At 31.3% G+C, this 12,844-nt stretch overlaps 1 protein-coding gene across 1 annotated transcript; it reads right to left on the bottom strand.

Moving 5' to 3' along the window:
- LOC109830244 (trigger factor-like protein TIG, Chloroplastic) lies at window positions 480-12,843 on the bottom strand. Its single transcript, XM_020397460.1, has 15 exons — window positions 12,769-12,843; window positions 5,595-5,855; window positions 5,364-5,447; window positions 4,525-4,653; window positions 4,324-4,415; window positions 4,050-4,233; window positions 3,726-3,816; window positions 3,344-3,498; window positions 3,160-3,213; window positions 3,051-3,098; window positions 2,707-2,799; window positions 2,466-2,546; window positions 2,248-2,397; window positions 1,435-1,530; window positions 480-971 (listed from the first exon to the last, which is right to left on the bottom strand). Exons 1-15 carry the CDS (start codon window positions 12,841-12,843, stop codon window positions 894-896), a joined length of 1,671 nt encoding a protein of 556 aa, XP_020253049.1. The 3' UTR covers window positions 480-893.

The following is a 12,844-nucleotide window of genomic DNA, read 5'->3' as shown; positions in this document are numbered from 1 at the left end:
ATGATATATTATACTATCAAATATAATATATTAACAATAGATTTAATATATTCACAAAAATAGGTTTAATATAATATAAGATTATAAAAATAAATTATTATTTTATAACTATCATGCTATAAATTATAAAATAAGAAGATTATATTTATGATATATGCAATATAACATAAAATAATATTATACTATAAAATATTATATTATATTATAATTTACTTTCTTATAATTAATAATATAATAGTAATGAACTTAAAATTATAAATTACTCAAGTATTTATCTAATATATACTATTTGAATATTTTAAGTATTTAATATAATTAACATCTAGTAGTTAGTTAATATATGAATGCTTGTAAATTACCTCACTTGCCCCTAATTTACTCCAACATGATGAATGAGTCAAAATTTGAGTCGGGAAAAAAAATTCTATAAAAGTGGGACAATTTTGTCCCAACTGGAATAGTTGTCCTGCTAGTGTTCCAACAAATCAATAATACCAAAAGTAAAAGTTCCAACTCAATGTGCTAATAAATAACATCAAAAAGCAACGTGTCCAAAATCATCCCTTTTACCTCCAAAATACAACAATGAATAACCTTCCTTAGGTGAAATGGGGAAGCCTACCTAAGCGTAAAAGAGACTTGGACATGAATGCGGATCTCTGCTCAGTCAAAGATCTCAAATTTATTACTCAATAAGAAAAGTACAGATTTGGTTATTGCATACAAAGCTCATTTCACTGACGACAGAGCATAGAAAGTTTGGAATGGTGGCTTGAAGTCCCTCCATTTTCTGTGCATTTGATTTGAAATGAATTGACTAAACCAACTCCGAAATCGAACCCATGGATGCAGTTCTAGTCAGAAATATCGCCCATGCCTGGACTACATAACCCTCACTTTTTCACAAATTCGATCTCAGAGTTCTCTCTCAGCCATTCAAGCACCTTTGCTCCCTCTAGGACATCTTGCACCTACAAAATCCATGGGAAAAGCTATTCAACGTTGAAAAAAAACCGCTTACTTGCAGATACAACACTTGTAGAATGGAGGTTTAGCCACTTATACCCCTATAGTTTTCTGTTAGCAGTTAGACCCCCTGAATTTCAAACAACATTTCTTTTCCCCTCGGTTTAGTGGGTAGTTCAGTCTTTTTCAGTTGAAGGCAAAAAGTGATTTATCGACATGTGATTCCAACGATTCCAATGTGACATCACAACCTAACTGGGGAAATAATGTCTTCTGATGCTTATTTTGAGTGCGAAACATGTGTATTTTTATGGAAAAACATAGATCAAATGCATACATTATCAAACGAATTAAGTGTTCTTACATCTATACTAAGGTCAAAAGATCTAACCAAACCGATAACATGAATCATCAATGAAAAGAAAAATAAATAAAATAAATTATAAGCATTTATGGATAAAAATAAACCTGGTCTTTGATGCGTTCCTCATCATACTCTTGATTATGGCGTTTGAACTCTGCCACAGACTTTTGAACCTCTTTAACCAATTCTTCTGTCGGATACTGCAACAAAATCAACCCTCAGTACCTCATCAACACTTTAAAACATGCATTCAATGAGTAGAGGTATATGTTGTCAATAACATTGCCACTCAAAAGATGTTGTAAATAACATTTTTTTGGAGGGAAATAAGGTGTGGATAACATGATTGGAGGAAAAACTAGTCCATCACTTCAATACAAACACCATGGTGCCCACATCATTTCAGATTTAATCAACATATTTGTCATTAATTTGTATAAATTGAATAGCAAAGTGACAAGGAGAAAAAAATAATATTAGCGATTGATTACAAATAAGGAATAAAAAAAAGCATTTTCTCTATGGAAAAGGATACCTCAAAATTTAATTGCCCACTTAAAATAAAGTGCAAGATCAAAAAATATGAAGCACAAAAGAGTTCAATAAAACAAAAACATCTTTTATATCAATATATTTGAAGGAAAATGCTCCAAATTTGGTTTGAAATTTAATTGCCTCATAATTCTTTATATAGATAAGAACTGAGAACTAGAAACAGTTTCCTTTTGAAGGAAAAGGTGGGAGAAGTGTAATTACATTTCACTATAGAGTTAATGAACTCTCCTCCAACACAAGAAGTAACATTTCCACGAGCTTAACAACACGTATTTAACTTGTACATGACAATAAATTCTCCATTCTAGCAAGCGAAAAATACAAAGCAGTAAGGAAAAATAGGTACTCAACCATATCCATACCTCCAGATTCTCGCCCTTGAAAATCTCAGCCACCACCAACATCTGTTTTACTATATTTGTTATGGTATCCCTTTGGCTTTCGAGGTATGTCTTTACTGCTTTTTCGCTTGATAGAGATGCTAACTGCTGCTCACTAAGTTTGTTGCTTGCCTGTTCAAGGATGAGATCAGAACTAATCAAGTACACTACAAACAAGGTAATTTTAGTTCAGCCTTTACATGTATTTGCAGGAGATTGGCCCCATATAGTTGTCTGCCTTGTTCTTCAAACAAGGATTCAGGAATATCAACTTCAACCAGCTGAAATTAACATTAAAGTAATGAATTTTTTAGAAGAATTTTTTTACACAAAAGGACAAACAGATGAATCACTAACGCTCAAATAAAGAATAAAGTAATATTAAATGAATATTTGAGTAATTAACAGAAAAACCGACTGTCCCTGGAATTTTTTACTCACCTTGCATAGTTGATCGAGAATAGCATTATCAGTAGCTTGTTCTATTGCAGTTTGTTCAGCTTCTTTGCATCTCTCGAATATTGCTTCTTGAACCTAGGAAACACTTATACGAAGCTATTAGCAACCCAAAGTTAGAGAAAACATCCTTCATTCCAGTACCATGTCTTGCATAGCCATGTTCTGAAAGTTATCAGCTTATAAAAAATTATGGTATGATTATAGTAACTTTAAGGATACATATATCTAGGAAAAAAAAGAAAAAGATGAGACTAACCTGATTTAGGGTGCTGCATCCAGGAAGGAGCTTTTCAGCAAGAGAGTCCTCCAATTTGGGTAGTACTAACCTGATTTAGGGTGCTGCATCCAGGAAGGAGCTTTTCAGCAAGAGAGTCCTCCAATTTGGGTAGTTCTCTATAAAAGAGTTATGCTGCATCCAGGAAGGAGCTTTTCAGCAAGAGAGTCCTCCAATTTGGGTAGTTCTCTATAAAAGAGTTCTTTGCACACAACCTAGAAGTAGAAAGTGCAAGCAATTGAATTAGTTATGACTAGACCACTTGCAGCAAACTGCTCAAAAGGTCATAAAATCCAAATTGTTGTCAATTTTAATATGAAGTTACTAGGGGATAGTAAAACTTACAGTAAACTGAGAATTAACACCTCGAAGATTTTCTTGTTCCCATGATTCAGGAAACTGAAGAGGAAATGACCTTGTCTCATCTGGCCTAATTCCAGAAATGGCATCAAGAAATCCAGGAAGGAGGTTGTCACTTTCTTCTGTGTCCAAGTGAAATCCTGCAAAGAGAAACTGATAAAGTTCACTTACAGTGGTTAAAGACACACTAAGTGAAGCTTACAAACGCAGGATTAGGAAATAAAACTCTACAAACTTCTCCATTTACCAGAAGGACCCCTACAACATAATTTAATCAAATTCCTTATCATAAAACCATCTTCTCGTCATGTAGATAGACGGATTACGTCAATGCCGTATATGAGGTATATGACTAAGTTGTACAAACCTTTCCTCTCAGCAGATGGAATTTTTTGGGCTTTTGATTCATCTTCCTCAACTGTTGTTGCAAATATATCAAGAACCACAAGATCACCAATCTACAAAATTCCAAAACTGGAATCAAACCCCACCCAAAACCCGCTTTCTTTCAACTATATTCTACAGAAATATCAAATTGTATTTATACATTGAATCTTTCAAAAGATTATAAATTATAGACGGTGTAAGCTTCCTTGGAGGAAAAGCTAGTAGCTAATAGCAGAAATTGGCACAGGACCATGTATACCACAAAACAGAAGGCTCACCACTGATCTAAATTGTCAAAATTTACCTGCAGGCCTCTATCGGTTACAATTTTCAGTGCTCCTAGAGACTTACAACGCCGTGTAAACTCTTTCTCAGCTGCATTTTGGGCATTAATACTATCGTCTAGCTCAACAACAACCTTCAAATTCTTGTATTTACTTTCTGATAGCCATTTGACTTCCGGAGCCACATCCACCATCACATCATATCTGGAAGCCAAACAAAAGTATAAGAGAACAAAAACCTACTAGAGGCAGATACAATCCAGACAGAACTTAACTACAGGAAGCACAACCAACCTTAGAATATCTTGTAGGGAAAAGGTGTCACTCATATCTGAGAACTTGGTTATTGATGTCGGATGGGAATCCTTTAAGGCTCTTCCTTCTACCTAAATAAATGCTAAAGCTCAGTAATGCAAAGAACAGGTTTAAGGTATTAAAACTGTGATCACTTATTAGATTAACATAAAAATGATTGATTGATGGACTAGCACATACCGAAGACACTGCATGAGGAAGGGTTTTCTTCAATATTGCTTCTATTGTTGCTCCCTGAACATTTTGCTTGCCAACATAGTTTATAAGTATATTTTCTGGGATTCTCTTCCCAGGGCGAAATCCAGGGACCTGCATACCAAATTCATATTCAATTTGAACAAAGATTCTTATAAGCAACCACACAGCAAAGATGCATAGCCTGCAGTAGATATAACTTAAGACACCGAAACATGTTTAAATAGACATTTTAGGAAATATTCATCATGAGATTTAGATCAGAAGCCAAATCATTAAACAAAACAATGATGATTTGGGACAGAAGCTAAATCTTGTGGACATACAGAAAGGGGCAAGATAAGAAACGAGTACATTCATAGGATGTCAGAGGTTGTCCTATTGAGTACAAGTTCAAAGCGAATCGATTGTGACTGTTTGGCGCACAAAGGATGTCAAAGGACCCCGCCGCTACACAAAAACTCCGAAGCTATGGTAAGGACTGAGCTCTACAGTGTTACACTCACATTCCCCGCCAGCCCAAAAAGGCAGAACCAAAAGCCGTGCTCGCGAGGCAGTAGCAATTTAATTTAAAATCCGTTTTACATCCGTGGCCCGTCTGAATTGAACAGGGGGCCCTGATACCATACCAAGGACCACGCCGCCACATCAAAACTCCGAAGCTGTGGTGAGGGCTGAGTGAGGTAACGGGGGAAATGAAGAGAGGATAGCTTAATCGAGGGGGTAATTAACCGTTAACAGAACTAAACGAAAGAACAGGATTCACGTCGGCGACGGAAATTTGGGGTATTAGATAAAAGAAGGAGAGAAATAAAAGAATTTACCTTCACTTGCTTGGAATACTCAACTAAAACCTTCTTGTGGCATTCTTGGCACACGGCCGGTGGAACCTCCACAGTTAATCTGACCTACAAATAAAACAAGATAAAACTTCAGATGCTAAAACCCATGTTACGGCGCGGGAACGATAAAAAAAAACCCAACCCAATTAACGACGACATATTCTTAAATCCTGACAAAGTCAACCAAAATTGAGGGTGGAGGGAGGAGCTCACGCTTGAGCGGGGCTGTGTCGCCTCGGTGACTCTAACCTCGGCTGGAAACTCATCCTCCTCGGTCTCCGCGCCGACGGCGACGGAGCTGCTGGCGGAGACGGTGAAAGGGAGGGAGAGAAGACGCTGGAAACTGGGGGAGGAGGAGGAGGGAGCGGGGAAGGGAGAAGGGGCGGAGATGGAGGTGGAGTCGGGGGGCGGGAGTGAAGGAGAGCAGCTCCATTGCGTACAGAAGATTTTAGATATTAGATAAGAGCTTGTTTTCTTGGATATTTATTTGGGGTTTTTCTCTTTTTAATAGATCCCGTCTTTAAAATGAGATAATTATATATAAATCATCATTCTTTTTTTAACTGATATATTAATTATTTTTAAAGTTAGTTTTTGTTGCTATTAACAACTTCTAATCAAGTTTTTACTGGAAAAGGGCAAATAAACTTAAAAATTAAAATATTTAGGCTCAAGTTATTCTAATAAGAACCAAACGTTAGAAAAATACAATTACATGTCGGAGTTTTTAAAAATAATTTTAATCTATTAGTGAAAACTTTGATAAGAAGATAGTTAATTGTAATAAAAATTAATTTAAAATATAATTTATGTTCGGTAAAAAAATTTCATGATCAGTATTAATGTTAATTTTTTTAAATATTATATTATTATCCTAATCTATTCTAATTATCTTATCTTCTATGAATTAGTAACTAATTAATTTATCATATTTAAAATGAGACTTAACATGTTATTGGATAAAGAGAATATGTTTGATATAATTCAAATCCTTTACTTATATCAGTTCATAGAGAAATCTAAAAAACATATACTAGCCAGCACCTAAAAAATTTTGGACTTTGTAAAAAAATCCTCTAAGTTTTTTAAATTACAAAAACACCCCTGTAAATTTAAAATCTTATTAAAACGTCTTGAAAGTTATAAATTTTACTTATTTCAATTCAGTGAGAAATCTAAAAATATATGCTAGCTAAAAACTAAAGTTTTTTAACTTTGGAGAAAATATATTATAAATTTTAAAAATTACAAAAACACCCCTAAAATTCAAATTTTATAAAAAACATCTTCAAAATTTCAAACTTATAAACACACTAAAAACCTCCAAATAACACAAACAACCCCCAAAAATTTATGAAATTTGCAATAAACACTCTGAACTTTTTACAAATTGTAAAATAAAACCCTCAGAATTGTAAATTTATAAAAAAAAACTAATAATTTCAAACCTAATAGTACATTGAAAATATAGAAATTAAAAATATCCCCTACATAATTTATAATTTAAATAAAAAACCCTTAAAGTTTTAAAAAATACAAACAAAACCTTAAAATTCAAAATTTATAAATAACACACTCAGTATTTCAAACTCATTAGTAATTTGAAAGCATAGGAATTATAAATAGTCTATAAATAATTTACAATCTGTAGAAAAGGCTTATAAGTTTAAAAAATTAAAAAAATCCCTTAAAACTCATAATTTATAAAAAAAATACCATGAGAATTTCTAACCTATGGACACAAAAATGAATATATAAAATTACTAACAACCCCTAGAAAACTAAAATTTTACAAAAAATATCATACTCATTTTTAGATTTAGGAAAAACCTTTCATGGTCAAAATTACCCATAACTTTTTTGAAAAGAACATAAATGATTGAAAATTTATTAAAATTTAAATTTACAGAAAAAACACCCTTAAAGTTCAGCATATTGCAAATTACCTCTCCAAAGTTTAAAAATTTTAAATGATTTTTTGTAATTTCTTGATTTAAATGTAATGTTTAATAGTTTTGTGTATTTGTAAATTAAAAATTTTAGGGTGTTTTTTTTACAAATTTTTAAATTTTTATGGTGTTTTTTTTTGTAGCTTTCTAAATTTTCATTGTGTTTTTAGTATAATGCATAAATACGTTAATTAATGATGTATTGAAGAGTAAGTTGTTCTTAAGATTATTAGGTTATAGTTAAGTATATAATACATCACTGTTCCTAGGCAGTGTAATTTATATATGCAAAAATTTCATATAAAAATTCCTTTACGAATTGAATGGTCACCCATCTTTTGAAGACTTCAAGATACTAATAAATAGAGATGTTGTACTAGATTAATATGTTTATAACTCACAAATAGTAGACCAGTTTGGATTGAAGGAAACAATGACGATAAGATTATTAGACCATAGTTAAGTGCGCACATCACTACTCCTAGGCAATATAGTTTATATATGTAAAAAATTTCAGATAACCTATATAGTGGTTAAAACATTTTTGATTTAATGTACTATTTTTTTATAAATTATAATGTGAACCCACCATATAATTTTGACTGTGGTCATCATAAATTTAATACATTTGATTGATTGACTATAAACGTATATAGACCATATATTACTTTACTTTCTCGTAGGAGCTAATATTTGGTGCTTAATAATTTAAATTATTACTTTTAAATTTAATATAAAGAAGGGCTCTAATAACATTTATTTATTTACCAACAACATAATACAATCTCAATTTCTATTTTTACTAGAGATTTATTTCATAGTTAAGCGTATCAAATTAGTAACTAAAATAATAATTAATTATGCTTAAATTAGGATGATTATAGTTGGTCACTCACTATGAAGTTTTTATGAAGATATATACATTGCTTTTTATAGTTATCTGCACTGCCCATGTATAATTTACAAATTACTTCTTAATTTGACACATGAAATTACTTTTTCTTTGTAGAAATTTCTTCTTTGACTTTTAGACTCGGTAATTACTATATCACCATTTTAGCGTAGAAAGGACCTCACTCTAAATGACTTCAAACTAATGTTTGAGTTGAAGTGAAGTACATACTATTGCTACTATGTGTATATATATTTTTAAGAAAATTATATTAACACTTTTTAAGTAGAAGAGAATATTTTAATCTCTGATACTATAAAAACTAAATATAGCCAATCAAATGATTAGCAAAAGAGAACTTACATCAGAAAAGTGTGAATAATAAGCTAATAAGGAAATGTAATGATATTACCAATAATACTACAAATAGCAAACTACAATATAAAGTTAACATATTTTGTGGAACCCAACTACTAACTATAAGCATCGAGGTTTCCATATATATACTTTATAATTTATTTAAAAATATCATATATAGTAATATCGCTGTAATAATATTGTTATTAGGAAAAATTCTTCATGAATCAATATGTTCGGTACGATATACAAGCTACGCACTCCAAATTCTTGTGTCTTTTATAGAGTAAAAAAGTTTGAATACAGCATCTAACATATTGCTCTCACAACAATAAAATCCACTTAGCAGATGTGGATATTCCAGATGAGTTATGTATCCTATATACAATACAATTGCCCTAGACAAATGAGTTATAATTGTATTTTTTATTCACATTGTTTAGGGTAAGATTTGATAGGAACCTTGTATCAAAGAAAAAAAAATATTATATTTAGAGCACATAGCGAAATATATCATTATCTTCCTGTTCTAATTTCGTAAGAAAATAATTATTTATACTGTCAGTTTTACTTCTATGATACAGAAAATGAGCTATAAAATTAAATGAGAATATTAGATAATATAAATATGAGTGAAACAATAACTAAAAGTTAATGTGAATATGAGTCAAACCACAACTAAAAGTTTAATGGACATATTGCAAGTAAATTCATATGTAAAATTCTTTTATGAATTGAATGATCACCCATCTTTTGAAGACTTTAAGATACTAATAAATAGAGGTGTTGTATTAGATTAATATGTTTATAACTCACAAATAGTAGATCACGTAGCCATAGTATGAGTTAAAGGAAACAATGCCAATATTTTATTTAAGAGAGAGATTATTGAGTTGATGATCAATCTAAAAAAACTTTATTTTTTTTTACTCTATTATTATCGATTTAAATAATCATGATATTCAACCACGTATATTGCACGTGCATCTCAATTAGTAAATTAAAAATGACGGTGGTTTTCATGTAATTTAATGTAGTTTGGAAAAACCCTTGTATACTTGGGAGCAGGAATTGAGAGTGGATCGTATTCCTCGCCATATTGGGCTTGTTTCTTTTGAAGCCCAAGCGAAGGAGACACAAAGAGTGCATTCTATTCCTCGCCTTAATGGGCCTGTATCTTTCGCAGCTCAAGTGAAGGAGAGTAGCTCCGTCGTTCGAAGATATAGAGGAGAGAGTGTTTCGTTGAATATTATTTGAGAGAATGAATTGGGATTTGAAAGAAAGCAAAAATACTGTATACAATTTCTTCGGTATAACGTCGTGGTGACCGAAATTCACTGAGTTTAGGAGTTAACTAATGATTTTTTACTATTTTTAGTCGTTTTGACGTGTTATCAAATAATTTCACAATAACAAAAATTAACAATTTTGTAAACTATAATCCATAATTTATAGCAATTTTCAATCGTTTTAACCCATTGTCAAATAATTTTGTGATGGTCAAAACTCATGATTTCGTGAGCTATAATCTACTAATTTTGGTTATTTTTAGTCATTTCGACCCATTGACAAATAATTTTACAAAAACCAAAATTGATGATTTCATGAATTATAATCCACTATTATTAGCTATTTTCAGCCATTTCCACTAGTTGGAAAATAATTTCACGTAGGCCAAATTTAAAGATTTCATGAGTTATATCGAACAAATTTTAGTCATTTTGGCCCGTTGTCAAATAATTACGCGGTGACCGAAATTATAATTTTGTGAGCTATATAACCCATGATTTTCGGTCAATTTTAGTCATTTCAACATGTTGCCAAATAATTTTGCAGAGGGTAAAATTTATGATTTCATTAGTTATAACCCATAGTTTTTGATGATTTTTTACTTGTTCCGACTTGCAATCAAATAATTCCATGAATGCCAAAATTAATGATTGTATGAGCTACAACCCATGATTTTTGATTATTTTTGGTCGTTCGACCAGTTGTCAAGTAATTCATGGCAGCTAAAATTCATGATTTAGTAAGCTAACCCACAACTCTTTGTCATTTTTAATCGTTTCGATCCATTGTCAAATAATCCCCTCGTGGACAAAATTCATTATTTCTTATGCTACAACTCATGGATATTCGTATTTGTAGTTGTTTTGACCTATTGAAGAATAATTTCGTGATGACTAAAATTCATGATTTTGTGAGCTATACCTAACAATTCTTTTTCATTTTAAGAGTTTCGAGCCAACGGTAAATAATTATAAATAATTATCTGGAGTCCAAACTTATAACCACTAATTTTAGCTATTTTTGGTCATTTCAAGTTGTTGTCAAATAATTACTCAGTGACAATAATTCACCATATTGTGAGCTTATAACATAGCTTTTTGGCCATTTTTAATCATTTTGATATGTTGTCAAATAATTTTACAGTGGCCAAATTTTACGATTTCATGAGCTATTTATTACCTATAATTTTTTGCTATTTTTAGTCGTTTCGATTCGTTGACAAATAATTTCATGGGGTCTAAAATTCATGATTTTGTGAGCTATACCCCTCGATTTTAGGCTATATTTAGTCAGTTTGGCCCATTGTCATATAATTTCATGGGTGCTAAAATTCACAATTACATGAGTTATAACCCACAATTACTGGCTGCTTTTACTCATTTCGATATGTTGGCAAATAATTTTGCGGATGCCAAAATTAAAGATTTGATGAGTTGTACTCTAATTTTTGGACATTTTAATTGTTTTGACCTGTTGTCAAATAATTTCCTGATGACCAAAGTTCACAATTTCCTGAGTTATACCTCACGGTTTTGGCCATTTTTAATCATTTCAATACATTATAAAATAAATTCGTGGTAGCCAAAATTCATGATTTCGTGAGCTATAATCCATAACTTCTGACTATTTTTAGTCATTTTAGCCCATTGTCAAATAATTTCACAATGGGCAAAACTCACGATTTTGTGAGCTATAATCCACTAATTTTGGCCATTTTAAGTCATTTTGTCCTGTTGTCAAATAATTTTGATGGAGCCAATATTCACGATTTCATGATCTATAATCCGCTATTATTAGCTATTTTTAGCCAGTTCGACCAGTTGCTAAATAATTTCGCGTAGTCCAAATTTAAATATTTCATGAGCTATATTGCATGAGTTTTGGTCACTTTTAGTCGTTTTGGCCTGTTGTCAAATAGATACGAAGTGACCAAAATTACAATTTTATGAGCTATATAACCCTTGATTTTTGGTCATTTTTAGTCATTCAGCCTGTTGCGAAATAATTTCATAGAGGCTAAAGTTCACGATTTTATGAGCTATAACCCAAGACTATTAAGATTTTTACTTGTTTCGCCCTATTATCAAATAATTTTGTGAATGCCAAAATTAAAGCTTGTGTGAGTTATAGCCTGTGCTTTTTGGTCATTTTTAGTCTTTTGACCTGTTGCCAAACAATTTTATCATATCTAATATTCATGATTTAGTGAGCTACAACCCATGAGTTTAGGTCAATTTTAGTCATTTCAATCGATTTGGTAATAATTCATGAATTTATGAGCTATAATGCATGATTTTTTTATCATATTTAGTCCTGTTGTTAAATAATTTGGCAATTGCCAATATTTACGAATTAGTAAGATATAATCCATGATTTTTTAGCTATTTCTAGTCATTTTGATGTGCAATCAAATAATTTTGTGGTTGCCAAAATTCATGATTTCGTGATGTATAGCTCATTTTTTTCCTATTCTTAGTTTCTTCGATGTGGAATCAAATAAATTTATGGTGGCTAAAAATCATGATTTTGTGAGCTATAACCGATGATTTTTGGCCTTTTTTATTGGTCGAACATGTTAGCTAATGGTTTTGCAGATTTTAAAATTTATAATTTTATGGGCTATAACCAAGATTTTTATCCATTTTTAGTCATGTTGAGGAGTTGGCTAATAATTTTATGGTGGTAAAAATTCATAATTTTATGATAAATAACTTATGATTGTTGGCCATTTTAAGTTGTTTCGACCTACTATCAATTAATTTTGTAGTGGCCAAAATTTATGTTTTTATGAGCTATAATCCATGATTTTTCGTTATTTCTAGTCATTTGAACCTTTTGACAAAGGATTTTACAGTCGCTGAAATTCAAAATTCATGGGATGTAACCCACTATTTTTTACCATTTTTAGTCGCTTAGTTCTGTCGTCAAAAATGTTATGGCAACCAAATTCATGATTTAGTAAGCTATAACCCATT

This window comes from Asparagus officinalis, chromosome 1 (assembly GCF_001876935.1).
Source record: "Asparagus officinalis chromosome 1, Aspof.V1, whole genome shotgun sequence".
In the NCBI taxonomy this organism is placed as follows: Eukaryota; Viridiplantae; Streptophyta; class Magnoliopsida; order Asparagales; family Asparagaceae; genus Asparagus; species Asparagus officinalis.
Note: the sequence above shows the minus strand (reverse complement) of the source record. Positions and strands in the feature narration are given on the sequence as shown.